General features: G+C 40.2%; 2 protein-coding genes across 4 annotated transcripts in view; one reads left to right on the top strand and one right to left on the bottom strand.

Moving 5' to 3' along the window:
- Window positions 1–90: 90 nt before the first annotated feature.
- SMIM8 (small integral membrane protein 8) lies at window positions 91–13,933 on the bottom strand. 3 transcript variants are annotated; one of them, XM_003897879.5, is made up of 4 exons: window positions 13,842–13,870; window positions 11,791–11,811; window positions 5,409–5,566; window positions 91–2,259 (listed from the first exon to the last, which is right to left on the bottom strand). In XM_003897879.5, exons 3-4 carry the CDS (start codon window positions 5,547–5,549, stop codon window positions 2,101–2,103), a joined length of 300 nt encoding a protein of 99 aa, XP_003897928.2. In that variant the 5' UTR covers window positions 5,550–5,566; window positions 11,791–11,811; window positions 13,842–13,870; the 3' UTR covers window positions 91–2,100. The 3 variants fall into 3 exon arrangements, with proteins under 3 accessions (XP_003897928.2, XP_003897927.2, XP_009203888.2); XM_003897878.3 differs by lacking the exon at window positions 11,791–11,811 and having other exon boundaries at window positions 13,842–13,933; XM_009205624.4 differs by lacking the exons at window positions 11,791–11,811; window positions 13,842–13,870 and adding an exon at window positions 6,947–7,977.
- Window positions 13,934–16,734: 2,801 nt separating this feature from the next.
- Window positions 16,735–20,918, top strand: part of GJB7 (gap junction protein beta 7) — a 29,570-nt gene continuing 25,386 nt past the window's right edge. The window contains exon 1 of the mRNA XM_021937582.2: window positions 16,735–16,863. The gene's annotated coding sequence lies outside the window, so the exon portion shown is untranslated. The remainder of the gene's footprint in view (window positions 16,864–20,918) is intronic.

Genomic DNA, 20,918 nt, shown 5'->3' with positions numbered 1-20,918 from the left:
TGGTAAATCTCTTAGCCATTCTCAGCCTATTGTCTTAACCATAAACTGACACGACTGGATCAGGTGAAGTTCAACGTTCAGAATCTTCGGACTATTTGAAAGGTATTTTATTTTTGATGGTTATACCCTCATTCAAAAGAGAAAGGATGAAAACATCAACACATAGCCAGGCAGCCATTGACATCAGCACACACAAAAACTGTCCTACAACTTGTAGCCATTCTGTAAAAAGTATCATAGTCAGGTACTTGTTCCTAAAATTCAGTATGATTCTTTCCTCACACTACTTTTCACAGCTTTGTGTTTGACTGACTCTAGTTACTTTGGCTGATTCACACAAATCTTACATGAGTTAAGTCTGCACCTTGTACAGTTTCTGTTGCCCTCCTGCACTGCAATCTCTTGACAGTTCACGCAACTAATATCTCCTCTGCCACCAAACATCAACTTATTCTGTTAAATAGTAAAAAATTCTAAAAGATGGCAATGTGTCATTAAATGCATAAGTTAAAAACAGAAGAACCCTAGTTTTTTGACAGCCAAAATACACAGGGAAACCAAAAACAAAAGACAGTCTTTAAAAGGGATTTTGTATCACTGAAGTGCATTTTAAACTATATAAAGTACATTATACAGAGAGGCACAGCAAATAAATATTTGGGGCTCAGTAGTAAAGATTTTATTTAGTTGCATGTAAATTCAATTAGCTAAGTTCTTTAATATCTACAAATCACACATAATTACATATTCATATACCTTACAAAACGACAATGAAGTATGATAAATTAAAAATAACATTATGATAAACTCTGCCTGTGCTGTTATTATTACTTGGTAATATTAATAGCAACTGAAGCAAAACTTCAGAGGTGAGATTTACTACTGAGGCCCAATTACAATGATTTGGAGAATTAGGTACATATCTAGAAATGAAACAGGTCCAGAACCCTTGTGATAAAGATTTGAATTCTATAAGGCAGAATCTGGCCAGACACCGGGGCCTAGCCTTGACCTCTGTCCTAGGCCCCTGGGCCAGGTGCCAGGACAACCAAGGCCATTCTGCTGCTCGGTGCTGACAGTGGGGCTCGGCTTTGTTTACACTCATTTTTACCCCCTTTTCTGTCCCCACTTCCATAAAAGACACTTCAAAATGCTGATGCTTCAGAGAATAAGAAACATTCTGAAAAGAAAAAAAACAAAAAGGCCTGCTGGCATATAAACTTCAAAAGAAAAAAAAAGCATGTAAGGTAAACCTGGTACAATAAGGAGACCTTATCTATTTCTTATCTATTGAGTAGTTGTAGTTTTTAAATAACTATAAGAACACTTGGTCTTATGTTTACAACATTACTGTAACATTAATTTACAAAAACTAAAATAGATAACATTTAGTTGTAGTCAAAATCATCATACCTCAGTAAAACATACTTTCTTTTTTAAAGAAAAACTCCAATTACTCTGGGATATTCTTATTTAATCTTTATTTTAGCAGCTGAGTGGAAGGATCTTTTCCATTAAAATAAAATTCTGCCCCAAAAATAGCTAAAATGGAAACTGAAATATATGAACCATTTGTGACACTATAAGAACTACTTGTCAGAGCCAACTCAGTTTCTCATATCTCATATTTTTAATATTGACTTCAGGCTTTAAATTTTCTATTTATCTTTCTTTAAAAATATAGGTTCTATGCCAGGGAGAACATGAACATTTCCTTTGCAAGTAGCAAAACACAACTAAACTTTCACGACAGCTGCACCAGCATAATTCATCTTAAATATTTAAAACATCATGCAAATTTAACAGCATGGGTACTTTTACTATACAGAATTTAATAATTAACAAAGACAACTTCCATTCTCATGGCACTTTTATAAGAGGCAAGGAAAGAAAAATATTATGAAGCTCGCTCTGTGGAAAAAGAATGAGATAACGGCTGTGAAAGGACAAAATTTACGACAGTTGTCTGGTTGCAACTGCTATCTTCTGTCTTCATTAGCATGTTCTAGAACAAGAAATATAATACTGTACACTCACAAGGTCTTTCAGTTGAAGATTTCAGAACGCTTAATAAACGTCCATCTGCAGTAACCAGCACTACTAATCCCATTTGGATGTTTTCCGCCTCATGTAACTGTGCCCCTCACTATCAATAGCTTCATAGAGGTCCTTTTTATTCTCTTGTGTTGCATGCAGATAACCAATATATGCCACGCAAAGTGAAAGAGTTACCAATCCGAAAGCCATTACAGGTTTGTTCTGTCAAAGAAAAAAGAAAGTATAAAGCTTTAGTAAGACTAACAATTTGAGGAGACCCAAATATCAGTTGCATTTTCCTCCTGACATGCCACATCTTTATTACAACACTAGCATTACCATGGCAATATTTCAACTATAATCATTTATTCAGTTCTTTATTCAATTAGCTAAACTACTGATTATCCAGAGATTATAGAAGACTCTTGTTTCTCCTCTCCAGTCTTTCTCCCATCTACACCCTGGACATCTCAGACCTCTACCCTCAGGAAGGTGACAGCTGGGAAAGGAGTGGGGCAGGAAAACTGGCCTGGTACCCAGAGTTTTCAATGTTATCTGTGTGAAGTGGAGGAGCTGCTTAACTTCCTGGGTCCTGGGCCCAAGTCCCTCCATTTGCAAACCTCAAATTAGTTCATTTTATTAGGAAGTGAGGATTGAAGTACACACGCTATTCTTCTTGCCCAAGTCATGAATAACTGGCAAAAAACCTTTTATATATTAGGCACAGAAATGATGATGATGTATACACTCTTCGCTGGGAACCTACTCCATAACCTCAAGAAATTTAGTGACTGGAACAGCTATTATGCTGTTAACCTTGATTTACTCTTGGACAATCCAAGACCATAAGAGGCAAAGTTATGTTTTCAGCTTCACACACACACACAGAAAAGCTGTTGTTGTTGTTGTTGATGTTAAGAGACAGGATCTCACTCTGCTGCCCAGGCTGGAGTGCAGTGTGCAATCATAGCTCACTGCAGTCTCAAACTCCCAGGCTCAAGTGATTTTCCTGCCTCAGCCTCCCAAGTAGCTGGGACTACAGGTGTGCACCACCATGCCTGGCTAATTTTTTTGTATTTTTAATAAATACGGGGTTTCACCATATTGGCCAGCTAGTTTCAAATTCCTGACTTCAAGTGATCTGCCCACCTCAGTCTCCCAAAGTGCTGGGATTAACAGGCGTAAGCCACTGTGGCCAGCCTAATTTTAAATTTTTTTGTAGAGATAGAGTCTCGGTATGTTGAACTCTTGGACTCAAGAGATCCCTCTACCTCAGCCTCCCAAAGTATTGGGATTGCAGACATTAGTCATGATGTCCAACCCCCACACCCCCCCCCAAAAAAAAAGCTTTTAAATACAGGAAAGATGTTCACAACTCCAGAAAAGCATTTTTGTTATTCCTGAAACTGTACCTTAGACCATTTTCTTTGCACGTTCACACTCAACGAATTGGCCTTTCTTAGGTCAATGTAAATGCACAGTAGTGATACAAGTAATAGTTTCTGCTTCTGTCACCTACCTGCTATACCACTACTGAGAAATAAAAGAAACTCTTTAACTGAGGAATGTGAGCCCCCTTTAAATTATCAGGCCCAGAGAGGCACTGGAATGAGCTACTAGTCACGTCTTGAGCTAAATAATAATTTTGAAGCCCTTGCTATGTGGGCTCTGGACTGACACCACCAATAGCTATAAATTAACCTTACAATGCCATCCACTAGACATTATAACTCATACTCTGTAATTCAACAATGTATAGCCAATTACTAATCAATGTCATTTCTGCAAACCAATGAAAATTACTGAAAAGCAACTTTTGTACTTGCCTCCTCTCCTGATTCACTTTTTTCCTGAAAAATTCCACCCTCTCCTTTGTTCTCCAGAGTGCTTCGCAAGGTTACTGTGAAGTGTTTCCCAGGTTGCAGTCCTCAACCTTGGCCCAAATAAACTCCCTACATATCTTAATTTGCCTCAGTTTATTCCTTTAGGTGACATTTCTATTTCAAAATAAGGGTCAAACTTTTTCACTTAGATGAACACCTAAGAAAGGACACGGACTCAGAGCAGTTTAAATTTATAATTCTTGAAATGCTTTTAGCAATTAAAAGAACACATTACTTCAAAGCTTTTAAAATATTTTACCTTGGGCCGGGCGCAGTGGCTCACGCCTGTAATCCCAGCACTTTGGGAGGCCGAGTCGGGCGGATCACGAGGTCGGGAGATTGAGACCACCCTGGCTAACACGGTGAAACCCGCTCTACTGAAAATACAAAAATTAGCCGGGCGCGGTGGCGGGCGCCTGTAGTCCCAGCTACTCGGGAGGCTGAGGCAGGAGAATGGCGTGAACCCGGGAGGCGGAGCTTGCAGTGAGTGGAGATCGCACCACTGCACTCCAGCCTGGGCGACAGAGCGAGACTCCGTTTCAAAAAAAAAAAAATTTTACCTTGATTTAATGATCTGATTAAGTTGACCTATTTAACAGTTTACACTGGTAACTGTGTTACTAAAATTCTAATCAGATTCAACACACTTAAATATTTATCATATTTTATTTTAACTTGATTTTACATTTATTTTAAAATAGAATCTACATTTATTTAAAAATAAACTCAGCCAGGCGTGGGCTCATGCCTGTAATCCCAACAATTTGGGAGGCTGAGGTGGGAGAATCGCTTAAGGCCAGGAGTTCAAAACCAGCTTGGGCAATATACTGAAACACCATCTCTACAAAAAATTTTAAAAAGGAGCCAGGCATGAAGGTGTGCACCTGTAGTCCCAGCCACCCAGGAGGCTGAGGTGCGAGGATCCCTTGAGCCCAGGGGTTTGAAGCTGCAGTGAGCTATGATTGTACCACTGCACTACAGCCTGGGTGACAGAACCTCTAATGAATAAATGAATAAATGAATTTCATCAAATCAAATGTTTTGGAATTTTTCACAAAGTATCTGTAATATTGCTTAGATAAAAATATTACCTACAGGCTAGAATTGCAGTATGTAAGAATGGTCAGATTTTCATTTTGGTTTCCTTGCTTAAATGGAAGGTCTTATTTACCTAATAGTACTTGATCAAACAACAAAAGTTGTCTTCAAATTAATGCAACGATTAAAATAGTACTTTAGATAGTTTGAGAAGCCAATCCATTAAAGTGCAACCATTTTCCATTATAACTCTCAAATGCCCTTAAAATATTTTTATATGTGTATTTATATGTGAAACAGCATTTACAATCGTCCTTCCACCTGCTTTTATTCACAGGGAGGTCTTGTCAACATAAAATTTCCATGATAAAATCAATTACAAGAAAATCAGAACTTCCTGACAGTCTGGTTAGATTAAAAATAAAGTCTTATCCTGGATATATTTCTTACAGGTTTAATGAAGAGCTCTGGATTCACAGCACGAAATAAGGTTGTTGTGCGCACCCGTCTGAGCCCCGGGCTTTGAAAGTCTTTCTCTTTGGGTGGTTCCTTTTTGAATGCTGGAGGCTCAGGTGCTGAAGACATCTTCATCAATGATGAGTTATTATCTAAAAACAAAATAATATATTTTTTCCCTTCATAATTGTGCTTCTCTGATAAATTTCTTTAAAAAGTCATTCTTAAATTCTTTCTTTGAATTCCAACCCAGATACATACCAAAGGTGATTGTCAGTTATCTTATTACTTTGTATTATGCACTTTGTAAATGGCGTTTTAAGTTTAATTTGTTAATTTCATTCATTATTTTAATTTTCACCTCAAAATAAAAGCTGTGGGCAAAGGTTGTTTTCCTACTTTTACAGAAGACGGGAGAATTGTTTGTTGGTCTGAGTCACGTTGTATCACATGAAACCAGGACTGAGAGTAGGTGAGGCCAGTAGGTTATCTGTTCCTTTCTTTATTTCCTTGTTTTCACTCCTCCTCACCTTTCAACAGCCCCTCCAGAACCCCAACCTGAGGGAAGGATCAGCATTCCTTTGCTCATTATCTTCTCCTACAGATTCACTCCTGGCCGGTTTCCTCCACTGCTCCTCTGTCTTCCTCCACGACCACCCACGAACTCATTTTCCCAAGCAGTAAGGATAAGGAGCTGTTTGTACTCACTCCTCCTTTGCCAATTAGCAACTTTCTGGGTAGGACACGCCCTGCTATCTCCTTAATCTTAATATCCTTTTTAATCTTAGCTACTCTAAATCTATCCTATTAAATCCAAGTGTGTCTTTTGTCTTCTTGTTTTCCTAGCTGAAATGTCAGCACTTTGGGAATATTTTTCTCTTCTAGGTATTATTAGGCAAAAGCTTAGTTTATCATCTCTGCCATCTAATGCTGGCATGGGAGGTGAGGGTTGAAAGAGGGGAGGTAGAGAAAGAAAGCTTCCAAAGATAGACATAAATGACAATATAGTAAAATTATTTGGGGGAAATGCTGCAATCACTGTACAGTAAATGTTATTGGGGCTTTGTTTGTACAATTTTTTTTTTTGAGACAGAGTCTTACTTGATTGCCTAGACTGGAACGCATGTGCAGTGGTGTGATCATAGCTTACTGCAGTCTGCAGCCTCAAACACCTGGGCTCAAGTGATCCTCCCACCTCAGCCTCCCAGGTAGCTAGGACTACAGGCACGCACCACCACACCTGGCTTTTTTTTTTTTTTTTGGTAGGTCTCACTATGTTGCCCAGGTTGGTCTCAAACTCCTGGCCACAAAGCAATCCTGCTTCTGCCTCCCAAAGTGCTGGGATCACATGCATGAGCCACCACACCTGGCCAGTATAAGTATTCATTAAGCTTACTATTTTATAGACGTTATAAAATCAATATTTTCACAGCTTCATAGTTAAGGAGAAAACTAGGAACTTGGCTTTTCAAAATACATTGTGTTGCAGTAGACACTGAATGTTCATCTATACCACTTGATCAGGTACGCACCTCAAGAGGAACATCTGCTTGAAGAGAAAGGAATGTTCTAAGCACTTTCTACACTTGCAAAGGCTTCAGAAATGTTCACTCTTGCCGGTTCAATCACTTATTCCTCATGCACGTCATGATTATCATTGTTGCCTTCTTCATCATTATCACCGACTTTCTGGTTCAATTTTTACATCAGTTAGCACTCCTGTAGCAACTTCAGGATTTGGTAACTTGGGAAATAAACTGCTATCTGTAGCCACACAGTCTTCAAAATCAAACTGGTTTGAGACATCAATGACAGTAGTAGTTGAGTGCTAGATTGGTTCAAACACCACATTTGGTTGCAGCCTTCTTACAGGAGGACCTCAGGGGATCCCACAGGAATCATGCCTGTGTTTTGCTAACATTTCATGACTACAGATAACTTTATAGACCACCAAGTCTCTGCAATCATGTCAATGGCTTATTCATGTTGCTTTTCTCCATTTTCTCTTCATTCTCTACATTTAGAAACTGCTTTCAGAAGTGAGCTTTCTCTGTGCCAATTACACCCTGATCCAATGGCTGCAGAATGGCTGTGTAGTTCAATGGGAAAAGCTCAACTCCTACATGATCCAAGTGTGGGAGTATGTTGTGGGCAGAGCAATTGTCTATCAGCAAGAGGATACTGTGGATTGCTCCTTGCATTCCCTTGTCAATCTTTATCAGTCATTCAGTAACACATTTCTCATTATTCAGGCATGTGTATTGGCTTGGTAATCACGGGGGGAACATTTCTGAAGTACTGTTAGTTAGCTGACTTGCCAAAGACAATTGTTCCAGAATGCATTACAGTAGAATACACCAATCATCAATCTGTTTATTTCCTTTGCAAAGTCTACCTTTGGCATGAAGCATATGATAAGGTAACAAGAACATCTGTTTCATCAGCATTTAAAACACCATTCAGGCTGGGCGGGGTGGCTCACGCCTTAATCCCACTATTTTGGGAGGAAGAGGTAGAAGTACTGCTTGAACTCAGGAGTCTGAGACCAGCCTGGGCAACATAGCTAGACCCTGTATCAAAAACAAACAAAGAAACAAGCCATTGAAGCTGTAACCAGCAATTTTTGTTTTTGTTTTTAAGTTTCTCCTGCATGTAAGTTAATAATTTTCTCTACCAAAACAGTGTTTTCTTCACTACAGGCAACTTGTGAAACAATTCCAGAATATGCCCGAAGTTTGTTGAGGCAGCCCCCACTTGCTTGAAACTCACCATGGCTGACAAGCTCTGGATGTTTGTCCCTTCTAAATCTCAAGCTGAACTGTAATCCCCAGTGTTGAAGGTGGAGACTGGCGGGAGGCATTTGGATCATGGGGGCAGATCCCTCATGAATGTTTTGGTGCCATCCTTGTGGTAATGAGCAAGTTCTTACTCTATGAGTTCATGTGAGATCTGGTTATTTAAGAGTGTGACACTTCTTCCCCCTGCCTCTTGCTTCCTGTCTCACCATGTGACATGCCTGCTCCCACTTAATCTTCCACCACAACTGAAAGCTTCCTGAAGCCCTCACCAGGGGAAGATGCTGGCACCATGCTTCCTGTACAGTCTGCTGAACCGTGAGCCAATTAAACGTCTTTTCTTTATAAATTACACAGCATCAGGAATTTCTTTATAGTGATGGAAGAAGAGACTAACGCAATGCCCAAGGTTGACAAAAATCCAATGCTTTCTATAGCACAGTTACATGCCCATTTCTTGCAAGAACCCGATACCATGCAGAAACAGTGTTAAAAGGGGCCTCACATTCACTTCTGCTTTAGTCCCAGAATCCCTTTATAAGTTTTCTCTTCAATCTTGGCTCAATCTTTCAAAAATGTGAACAATGTTGGGGTCGTGGTGTTAAATTCCTTTGCTATTTCTCCTTTATTGTGGCAGCAATCTACTGCTTCCACTACCGTCATTTTTTTCTTCTAATGAGAACTGCTAGTGTTTCATTTTTCTTCTCTTAGCCATGATGGTGTTTATAAAGGTATTTAGAATTTAAGTAACAAATGTTGGCCACCAGGTGCCTATACCAGGTGTCAGTGATGTTTCTCCCTGTGCTAAAAACTTGTTTGAGTATAAACGTGGGTAATATAGTTTGGATATTTGTCTCCCAAACCTCACATGGAAATCTGATCTCCAATGTTGGAGGTGAGGCCTAGTGGGAGGTGTTTGGGTCATGGGGGTGGATCCCTCATGAATAGATTAATACCCTCCCTGGGGGAGGGTGGGGAGCAAGTGAGTTCTCACTCTATTAGTCCCCTGGAGAGCTGGTTGTTAAAAACAGCCTAGCACGTCCCCTCTCTTTCTTGCTTCCTCTCTTACCATGTGATCTGGCATGCCAGATCACCATCACCTTCCACCATGGGTGGAGGCAACCTGAGCCCCTCACCAGAACAGATGCTGACACCATGCTTCCTGTACAGCCTGCAGAACCATGAACCAAATAAACTACTTTTCTTCATAAATTGCCCAGCCTCAGTATTCCTTTATAGCAACACAAATGGACTAAAATAGGGAAAGAAAATGCAAAATGAAGCAGTCATTAAAGTGGAAGGAATATTATAGTCTGTCAACAGACAAACCTATAAGAAACATTAGGCAGAAAATAGTTAACCCATGGCCATGTTATTAGAACTGAATCTCAGCCTCAGAGTGTGCCACTACATGAAACTGAGGCATTAGAATAAAAATACTATAAAGGCCTGAAAAAGCAAATTCACAAAGGTAAAAGTCATTCTAAACAGAAACTGACATAAACAGCATTTTTCCATTTATTATTGGAAAACAGCTGCATGTATTTAAAACAAAGATAGCCTGTGGAAAACAGATTAAAGTTGTTCATTGGGAAGAAAAGGTAATGGAAAAGATGGGTATAGAAGTTCATATTGCAGAGCACAGAAGGGTCCTCAGAGCATAGTTTATTTACATATACTTTGTGTGGATGATAATGTGCCAGGAATTGAGGATGATGAACTACTCCATACCTGATGTCCAAAATTAAATAAAATTGTTATACATAATTATATATTAATTATAATATATGTAATTAACATAATAAATTATATATTAAACAATAATTTATTATAATATATAATTTACATTATATATTATTATTACTCTACTCCTGGTGTATATAAAATTATACACTGTATATAATTTTGGACTTCAGGTGTGGAGTGAGTTAATCATCCCCTCAGGGAGGGCATTAATCTATCTACAAGGGATCTGCTGTCATTTATATATATATATATATATATATAGGGAAGAGGAGAGGGGGAGAAAGAGAAAGAGAGACTAGTTACAGCTAACAAAAATGTCACTATTTTAAAATGAAACGGATGCAGTGATGCTGAGTGTTATGAAATTCAACCTATATGAAATATGTCTGTAAAAAACTATATAGCTAATTGTGATGACTTAAAGTTGTAAGATTGCTTGATCTCCTTTTTTCCTTAGCAGAACCTATATTTCCTTTACAATGAATCAATAATCAGGGTAGTATTGGTTATATTGCAAGTCCCAGACACCAAATTTACCTTAATAATTCACTGTTTATGTTAAACTCTTTGCTAGAAATGACAAAGAATATTTTGACTGGAAACTCACATGTATATTTTAAAAGATTTAATATACCCCAATTTCCACTGTTATTGACACTTTCTGGAAAGTATGAGAGTAACATTTTCTATTATTTATCATTCTTTTATTAGAAGTGGGATAAAACAGCTCAGTTTTATTGCTGCTTCTCCTTTATGAGCCACAGTCACTGATGATACAACAGTTCTCCCAAAATTGCATGAACTTATTCACACCATCTATCAAACTAACACTTTTTAAGAACCATCTATACTTTGTTAAAAAAAAATTCAGATTACTGAGACCAGAAAGGGTCTCAGCAGCCAATAATTTGTTATATATAACTATTTTAACAACAACAACAACAACATTTTCTACATAGGAGAAAATTCTTCTGTATTTGTTCACATGCCGGCCCACAGAGCTGTACAAGTATGACTGAAGCATAAATTCAAGACGTGCCAGTTGAATAAATAAAACAGGTAGAATGCAAAACCTTAAGTCATTTCTTCACAGATGTGTAAATTGTTTTGGGGAAAAAAAATCTGTATTTTAACAAGTAAACTTTTAATCCTGAAGTTTAAGTTGACTAGCTATTTTCAAGTACAAAACTAATACAAGTTCCAATTTTAAAAGCTGCAGAACTAATCATAAGGTCAAAGCATGGCAATAACTTATTCTGACATTACCACTCAGGTGAACTGCACCTAAGACAAAACCAGTTAATGTCTAGCACACTTTCATCAGAACTAGTCTTCCCACTAGTTTCTTCACCTTCTTCCCTTACTCTTTGTTTCCATTACAGCTGTCACTCACTTACTTACAGATGATATTGACCAATCTCTAGTTATTATCACTTTGAAGATCTATTTATTTTAAGCTGGATTTAAAAACCTCATTTACTGTGTTAAAACAGTAATCACATAAAACATACAGATTAGCAGGGATGCTGGGAACCTGGCATTACACTGCTCTTGGCTAAGTAATTTTGGGATTAATTTGTGTGAGGCCCTACCTGCAAAATAATTAAGCAGGCACCCCTGGCTGTGTAATCTGCCCCACTCTTATTTCTTCTTCATTTTTCCATCACCCACTTCTTGTTCCCTTTTCTATGCATGATCAAGAAACTGCTATTTATCTTTTCTTTAAAAAAAAAAAAAAAAAGAGGAGAGTAGAACATTTCACAGCTGCCTGTATAAAAGGTCTAAACTACGCTGTATTTACTTCATTTGTTTCTCCCTGGTAACATGTTCTTTACCTTTTTCTCCTGTCCATCCTCCTGTGATGGAAGCGTGCAATGGAAAAAGAAGCGAAGATAAAGGACTGCCTATTTACCCAACTCCATGAGAGTCATTTACATCTCAAAGCATAAGAATAGTAAGCCCCTGAAATTAGTAACACACAATGTGAGAGGTTGTACAGATGGTCCTACACCGAGAGTCAGGACTAGTCATTTTTGAATGATTTTCCCTCCTTCAGTAAAAGTCTTGCTCAGGGAGTTATTCCAGAATACATGACTACCTATTAATATATTGTACATGCAAATTAGACCAAGATATAAAGAATATAAGAATTACTTCAAGGGAAACAATCTTCAAATATATATTTTAGAAATAAGCACCTCAATAGAAGACAAAACAAAATGACCAGAATCATAAAATGTTAACAAGCAGGAACCTTATTAATAATGAAAGCCTTTCCTTTAAAAGACAGAGAATTATAAAATGGGCAAAATATTTTAATGAAAGTATAATACACTTCTTAATAGTTTCACATGCCACATTATCTTAATACTTAAGAAACTAACTTGAAGTTTGGGGCAGAAAACCTTAAAAATAATTTAAATTAGTTTAAACAAGTTTGGGATACAATCAGAGGACTTCATGGCTTGAGGGAATTAGCATAACCTCAAATTCTCACTTTGCTACTTATAACCTGTGTGTCTTTAGGTGCCAACTCTGATTTTCAGTTTCCACCTTTATAAAAGGGGCACTACTATCTATTGCATAGATAGGTACTAAATGTGTGTATTAAATAAGACGAATACATTTTAAAGGATGCAGATGTTCAATGAATGGTAGCTACTGTCATACTCACCACTTTGTCTAACTCCCCCTTCTACATCCCTTTCTGAGAAACCCAGACCCAGGGAGATGTCTTTACCAGGAGGGTGCGATCACCTAGGTCTCCCAATTTCCAGCCCACCAATATTTCACCACCTCACCCCATCTTACTTTTAAATTGATAAAAGGCCTTTGCATATATATTACAATATTTAAGAAACAAAATTGTAATCACTTGTTTTAAAAACTGATTATATATATGTTGTTTTTAAGGTAAAATATACTTTTTAAAAAAGTATCTTTCCCGCCAGGTGGGGTGGCTCACGCTTGTAATCCCAGCACTTTGGGAGGCTGAGGCGGGTGGATTGCTTGAGGTCAGGAGTTGGAAACCAGCGTGGCCAACATGATGAAACCTTGTCTCTACTAAAAATACAAAAAGTAGCCGGGTGTGGTGGCGCACATCTGTAATACCAGGTCCTCGGGAGGCTGAGGCACGAGAATCGCTTGAACCCGGGAGGTGAAGGTTGCGGTGAGCTCAGATCGCACCACTGCACTCCAGTCTGGGCGACAGAGTGAAACTCTGTCTTAAACAAAACAAAACAAGACAAAACAAAACAAACAAAACAAAGCACCTTTCCATCTCTTGGATGTACTACGGTCCCTGAAAAAAGCAGAAAGGCTTTGCTGGCGACAGCCTGAGGACTGACAATCTGAGTCTTATCTGGCTTCCCCCAATGTCATGGACTACTGTTCGCTGCCGAAGGCTTACTCAAAGACGCACTGGAAGCCTCCAGAAGAAACTTCATTCAGTTAAGTTCTACACATTGTGTTGCAGGGCTGAAAAAGTACGCGTGTCCGCACAATGACAAAAGAAAAGGGGCATCTCCTGAAAACACCACCATGCTCCCCTAACTATGAGTCTGGTGAGCCAGGACACTAAGAAACTGGAGGAAACGAGAGAGTTCTAGGGGTGGGGGAGTCCATGGATGAAGCACCGAACAGACTGGCGCCCGCAAGATGAGTCCGGGAAATGGGATCTGTGGGGCCAGAGAGCTCCACCGACTTGGGGTGCGGGTACAGGGCGTCCACCGAGAGGCAAAGATTTGGGCTGCCCGAGAGGACGCCCCCTCCCTGGGGGGCCCGCAGGGCAGCCAGGAAGGGCAGAGACGGGAGCGTGATGGTGCGACCGCCCGGTGCCCTCCAGGCCGGCGCCCAGCCACTCCGCACCATAGCCGCCACCGCTTACCTTTTGCGGGGTCACGTCCTCTCAGCGCCCGAGACGCCCCGCCCCACCTCACCGCCCCACCTGCGAGAGAGAGCGGTAGAGCGCGCCCGGCCTGGCGCCACAGCGTCCCCTATCTTCCGGAGGTTGCAGCGCGGGGCTGCAGGAATCCATCCAGCGCTCGTCGTTCCGGTTCTGAGGACCTCGCGCCCGTCCTTGAGGTCTGCGGGCTGGAGTTTGCAAGGGACGTTTTTGCTTTCTTCCCTTTTTGACCTTTAGTTTTCCACCTCCCAACTTCAAATTACCTTCCAGTTCCGTGTGTATGTTTGTATAAATAAAAGGAGACATCTCCTAGAAGTATGTTTATTTCATGAAAGTGGAAAGCATTCTGATTTGGGAAAGAAAGCTAGATCTGATCTCCTCCTACCCCTACTTTAGGGGCACAGTCATTTAAGTGTAGAGTTAATACTCTGCCATTACGTTAGGGCCTTGAGAGTCCAAGATGCAGATGTATGCAGGTGCAGTTGAGACAAGAATAGATATAGGGATGCTGGTTTGCACATACTTTGCTGATGTTTAAGTTTGTTGGGATACACGTGAAAACTGATATGGTTTGGCTCTGTGTCCCCACCCACATCTCATGTGGAATGATAGCCCCCTTGTGTTGAAGGAGGGCCCTGGTGAGAGGTCACTGAATCATGCGGCAGACTTTCCCCTTGACGTTCCCATGCTGAAGTTCTCAGAAGATCTGTTCGTTTAAAAGTGTGTAGCACTTCCCCCTTCGCACTCTCTCTCTTTCTGTCTCTCTCCTGCACCATGGTAGGACGTGCTTGCTTCCTCTTCTGCCATGATTGTAAATTTCCTGAGGCCTCTGGAGCCATACCTCCTGTACAGCCTGTGGAACTGTGAGCTAATGAAACCTCTTTTCTCTGTAAGTTACCCAGCCTCAGGTGGTTCTTTCTAGCAGTGTGAGAAGAGACTAATACAAAAACCAAAAATAAAATTCTAAGCACCACCACCACCCACCTACCCCCAAAAGGAATGGACCTCTGTCTTGGCCAAGGTAATCTCAAAAAACCCTGAAAAATGAGTTCAGGCCCTGATGGGAAGGGGTGGGTGGTTGGACATGCCTCATTATACCCTCCTCCCATTGGAGTTTAGACACAACTGACCAGAATTAACATTAAAACGGAGATCTTAAGACTGATAAAATATACTGTAGCAATAAGAAAATTCCAACCTGACTCTGGAATAACATCACATGACACATAGTGGGACCTGAAAGAAATAAAAATATGTTACCCCAAAATATATTTATTCAACATATTTTGAAATGGCCTTGAAAAGCTGTCTCTTCCGGGGAAAATTTACATTCTATACAGAATCACTTTCCCTTACTAGTTTTTTTTTTTTTTTTTTTTTTTGAGATGGAGTGTGGGAGTGTCACTGTGTCGCCCAGGCTGGAATGCAGCGGCATGATCTTGGCTCACTGCAACCTCCACCTCCTGGGCTCAAGCAATTCTCCTGCCTCATCCTCCCAAGTAGCTGGGACTGCAGGTGTATGCCACCATGCCCGGCTAATTTTTGTATTTTTAGTAGAGACAGAGTTTGACCATATTGATCAGGCTGGTCTCGAACTCCTGAGCTCAGGCAATCCACCTGCCTCAGCCTCCGAAAGTGCTGGGATTACAGGCATGAGCCACTGCGCCTGGCCCCTTACTAGGTCTTTTCCAGAGAGTCTGACATCTTCTAAGGTCTGATAACAGATGTTCACATCTATTCTCTGAAGCCAGCTACCTGGAGGCTTTATTTACATAATGAGAACCTTGGTTGCCACAACACCCCCGCTTACCTTAGCTCAAGCTGGCTTCACATCTTCAGGCAGAGCTTAACTCTTTCAACTAATCGAAAACATGAAAAATTTTTCAATTCACTTTTGACCTGGAAGCCCTCTCCCACGCCCGCACGCTGCTTAGAGATGGGCCAAACCAACGCATACCTTACATGTATTGATATATGTCTTTGCCTGTAACTTCCATTTCTCTAAAATGTATACAATCAAGCTGTAGCCCGATCACCTTGGGCACATATTCTCAGGACTGTCTGAGGCTGTGTCACAGGCCATGGTCCTTAACATTGGAGAAATAAACCTCTAAAATGATTGAGACCTATCTCATAGACTTTCTGGTTTACACAAGTTATATTAAAAAGAACAGAATAGTTGGAATGGAAGGTACCCATATTTTGGCATGGGTTTATGTAAAGTTTTGGTAAATATGTTTCGAATTTAAAACTTGTTCTCCCAAGCCAAATTAACTTCACATTTGATTTGAGGTTTAATTTTTTAAAAATTTTAATATTTATGTGTATATATTTATGGGGCACATGAGATATTTCGATACAAGCATACAATGCATAATAATCACATCAGGGCAAATGGGGTATCCACATCGAGCATTTATCATTTATGTTACATTCCAATTATACTCTTAGTTATTTTTAAATGTACAATCAACTATTGCTGACTGTAGTCACCCTGTTGTGCTATCAAATACTAGATCTTATTTATTTTATCTAACTATACTTTTGTACCCACTGGAAATCCCCATTTCCCACTCCTCCCGCCCCCACTACCCTTCCTAGCCTCTGGTAACTATCATTCTACTCTCTATCTCCATGAGTTCTTTTGTTTTAATTTTTATCTCCCACAAATAAGTGAGAACATGCAAAATTTGTCCTTCTGTGCCTGGCTTATTTCACTGAAAATAATGTCCTCCAGTTCCATCTATGTTGTTGCAAATTGTTTTTTATGGCTGAATAGTACTCTGTTGTGTATATGTACCACATTTTCTTTATCCATTTATCTGTTGATGGACACTTAGATTGCCTCTAAATTTGGTTACTGTGAATAGTGCTGCAATAAACATGGGAGAGCAGGTATCTTTTTGATGTGTCGATTTCCTTTCTTTTAGGTATATACCTGGCTTGAAGTTTAATTTTTAAAAGTTCATTGACATCTGGTATTACAAGGCAATCTTCTGACAGAGTAAGTTAAATTTCAATTAAAAAGCTGTTACTGCAGTAGCTAAAAACAATTGCAAGGCTACAAAATATTATTATGTTGTATCCTAAGCAGACCCAAACTTTTTTCTTATCCCTTAGGGTTCTCAGTAATCTGTAACATGTCAGATGTCACTATGGAAACAAAGTACTTTTACTGTCATGATCAGTAGAAAGTGATCAGATGAAAGAATACAAGAAACATAAAAATGTGTAAGGAAAGAGCATAAGCCGTAGGTAAAGATAACAGAGAAAAGCCTGAGGGCCTTGCCCATTTCATGGATATGAATACAATGTGAATGATATGAATGATTTTGTTTATAATTCATTCCATTTTATGATGCTGGGATACTGGGCTGGGCTGGTGGCTCACGCCTGTAGTCCCAGCACTGGGAGGCAGGCGGGCCCGGATCATGAGGTCAGGAGATCAAGACCATCCTGGCTAACAGGTGAAACCCATCTCTACAAAATACAAAGATGCTTGGTATCTATAGTCAACTACTCGGGAGGCTGAGGCAGGAGAATGGGGCGTGAGCCGGGCCGGAGGCTTGCAGTGAGCGAATCAGCCACTGCACTCCAGCCTGGGCGACACAATGAGACTCCGTCTCAAAAAAAAAAAAGAAATTACTTTGAAGAGTGATGCCAATTGGATTCGGCTTTTGTAATCTTCATTTTGAGCAGGGCCATCAATATTTAATAATATTTCCAGGGGATTTTGTATTTGATGGGATTGCATAAAGCAAAGTTTAATCTGTGTGAAAACACATTCAAAGGGACCAACGATATCTATTTTAACCTGGGGTTCCCAAAGTGTGCTCTGAGAACAACACTGGCGGTCTGGGAGCCTTCTCAAGGGATCACCGATGCCACTAGTGCTTTTTAAAATTCAGGCAAGAATAGTTGATTGACAATATTTAATAAAAATCATACATGACTGGTATTTTGTCAAAGGCAGTTGTTTTTTTTTTTTTTTTTTTTTAAATAATAACATAAATGCTGGCGCTTGTTTTTTTTCCTAGCAGAAAGCCAAGCCAAAGCAGTTGATATGATCAATGTGAGCCAAGGATATCTGACTCCCTTGAATGAATTATTAGTTGACAAATGAAAAAATTAAACATGTTGTGGTAATTTGAAAAAAATCTTCCTAATCCTTCACCCCTCCCTATGTCCCACCTTTATCCATGCTCTCCCGCTCTGACTCTGGGGGGGTCACCCTTGTGATTTATTTTTGCTAACATGATATTAGCAAATGTGACACGAAATAAGCTGGAAAAACACCTGAACTGGTAAACATACTCCAGCTAGCCTGCTGGAGATGAAAAACATACAGAGCAAAGCCAAGTCATCCTAGTTATTCCAACTGAGGCCACTCGAGATTGACCAGTTAGGTGTGCACGCCTTGAGTGAGGTCAGTCAAGCCTGCCCAGATCTGCTGAACTCTGCAGATTTATGAACTTAAATATGTGTATTTTTGTTTGCCACTGAGGTTCAGTTCGTTGTTGTGCAGCATTATGGTGCCAATAGAAACTGATAATATGCCCTCCATTGTAAATTCCTTGGAATCAAAGAGTATTTGCCTGGTAGTTTAAGGAGCGGTCTGTTTTCTAGTGGTGCTTGTAAGAAGGACAAACATCTTGCTATTTTTGAAAACTATGTAGTTGTCTGGCATCACAAGAATGTCTGACCTGGGAAGAAAATGAAATCTATGAAATGCTATGAGATATAAATTAGTAAAAAAAAAAAAAAAAAGAATGGGGAACTGATATTATTAGAGGATCACAATTCATTACTGTTTTTCTTCCATATGATTTTAGCAGAACTGTTTTTAATACTTTTCATGTCAGGTCATCATGTATTTACTTCTCTCACATTTTGAAATACTGGAAATAATAATAATTTATTCTATATTATTTAAAGTCTTGTGTGTTATTTTTGTTTTTTGAGACGGAGTCTCTCTCTGTGGCCCAGGCTGGAGTGCAGTGGCGCAATCTCAGCTCACTGCAAGCTCCGCCTCCCAGATTCATGCCATTCTCCTGCCTCAGCCTCCCGAGTAGCTGGGACTACAGGCACCTGCCACCACGCCCGACTAATTTTGTTTTTGTATTTTTAGTAGAGACGGGGTTTCACGGTGTTAGCCAGGATGGTCTTGATCTCCTGACCTCGTGATCCACTCGCCTCGGCCTCCCAAAGTGCTGGGATTACAGGGGTGAGCCACCACACCGGCCTATTTAAAGTCTTAAAGTACCTTAAAAGTGATATGAGATGAAAACAGTTTTATCCTAACTGTTCTTCTTTTGAAAAAAGCATAAGTTTATTATCAGAGTAGTTAGGCTCAGGTTAGCAAGAAAATTTTTGGTTCATTCAGTGTGGCACATGCTTTCCTGGGCACCAGGAATTAAAAGATGATTAACACATAATCTTTGCCCTTAAAACTCTTAAAGATTAGTGAGGGAGGCCGGCCACCGTGGCTCATGCCTGTAATCCCAGCACTTTGGGAGGCCGAGGCGGGCAGACCACCTGAGGTCAGGAGTTCAAGACCAGCCTAGCTAAAATGGTGAAACCCCTTTTCTACTAAAAATACAAAAAATTAGCTGGGCATAGTGGTGCGTGCCTGTAATCCTAGCTACTCAGGAGGCTGAGGCAGGAGAATTGCTTGAACCTGGCAGGCGGAGGTTTCAGTGAGCTGAGATCACGCCATTGCACTCCAGCTTGGGCAACATGAGTGAAACTCTGTCTTTAAAAAAAAAAAAAAAAAAGAAAGAAAGAAAAAAGAAAAAGATTAGTGAGGGAGACAAATATAAAACAGATAATATCTTGTGTTTTTGTTTGTTTGTTTGTTTGAGACAGGGTCTAGCTTTGTCACCCAGGCTGGAGTACAGTGCCGCGATCTCAACTCACTGCAATCTCCGCCTCCCAGGCTCAAGCAATTCTTGTACCTCAGCCTTCTGAGTATCTGGAATTATAGGCGTGTGTCATCATGCCCGGCTAATTTTTTTTTTTTTTTTTTTGTATTTTTTGTAGAGACAGGGTCTCACCATGTTGGTCAGGCTGGTCTTGAACTCCTGATCTAAAGTGATCTGCCCACCTCAGCCTCCCAAAGTGCGGGGATTACAGGCGTGAGCCACCACACCCAGCCAGATACTTTAAATATAAAGTGATTTACACAAGGTTCTACGGAAGCACAGAGAATTATATGTTGTTTGGCCTGGATATACCACAGAGGATGGTATGTGGCTGATGACTGAGCCCAGAATCACAGTCAAAGTGATAACCAAGGCAAGGAAGTTAGAAAGGATGTTTCAGGTCAGAGGAGACAGAATGAACACAAACCTCAAAGCGTGAAGCCATATAGTGTGGTGTGGTGTGTTTCTTATTGCTAAAGAATGGATAATAAAATGGAACATAAGAGAAAATGACAATGGAGAAACAGATGGGGGCAGTCTAGGAAGGCTCATATGCATCCATGTTTAGGGAATGAGTAGAGCAGAAGGAGACCACGAAAGGGTTTGAGAAGAAATGGTCAGAATAGAGTGAGGAAGATCAAAAGAGGAGTGTCTTGAAAGCCAAAGGAGTCAAGATGATTAAGAAAAGTAATGCCCCAGTGGCTTTGCCACCAGCCAAGCTCCCCTACAAGCTATTGTCCTCCTTTCTAGAATACACATCTAATCATGTCACTCTTCGGCTTCACACTTCCTGATGGAACACTCTTTCCTGCACCTGTCCTTTGCCTCACTCCTACTTATCCTTCACAAGGATAATCAGGGGAGGCATCACCCCCACAGCTCAGCCCTGCTTGGTGTGTAGGAACTATATTTTCTGGGAGCTGACTTTTGGAGAACTGGAGCTATGCAAGAAAAAGAAAAGGCTAAGAAACTGAGATAATTTTATGAGGAGGGGACTAGAGCAGGACAATCCTGAGCTCTTGCAGAGACTGGGCACATGGATCCAGCAACTTCTGCCCCCACCCATTCAAAATATCTAGTGTCTATTGTAGGAGTTGATAGGAAAGGAGGTCGTTTCTTTCTTGGTTAAGCGGGAGGG

The sequence above is a fragment of the Papio anubis genome, chromosome 6 (genome assembly GCF_008728515.1).
Source record: "Papio anubis isolate 15944 chromosome 6, Panubis1.0, whole genome shotgun sequence".
Lineage (NCBI taxonomy): Eukaryota > Metazoa > Chordata > Mammalia > Primates > Cercopithecidae > Papio > Papio anubis.
The sequence above is the reverse complement of the archived record's forward strand: the minus strand, read 5'-3'. Positions and strand labels throughout refer to the sequence as shown.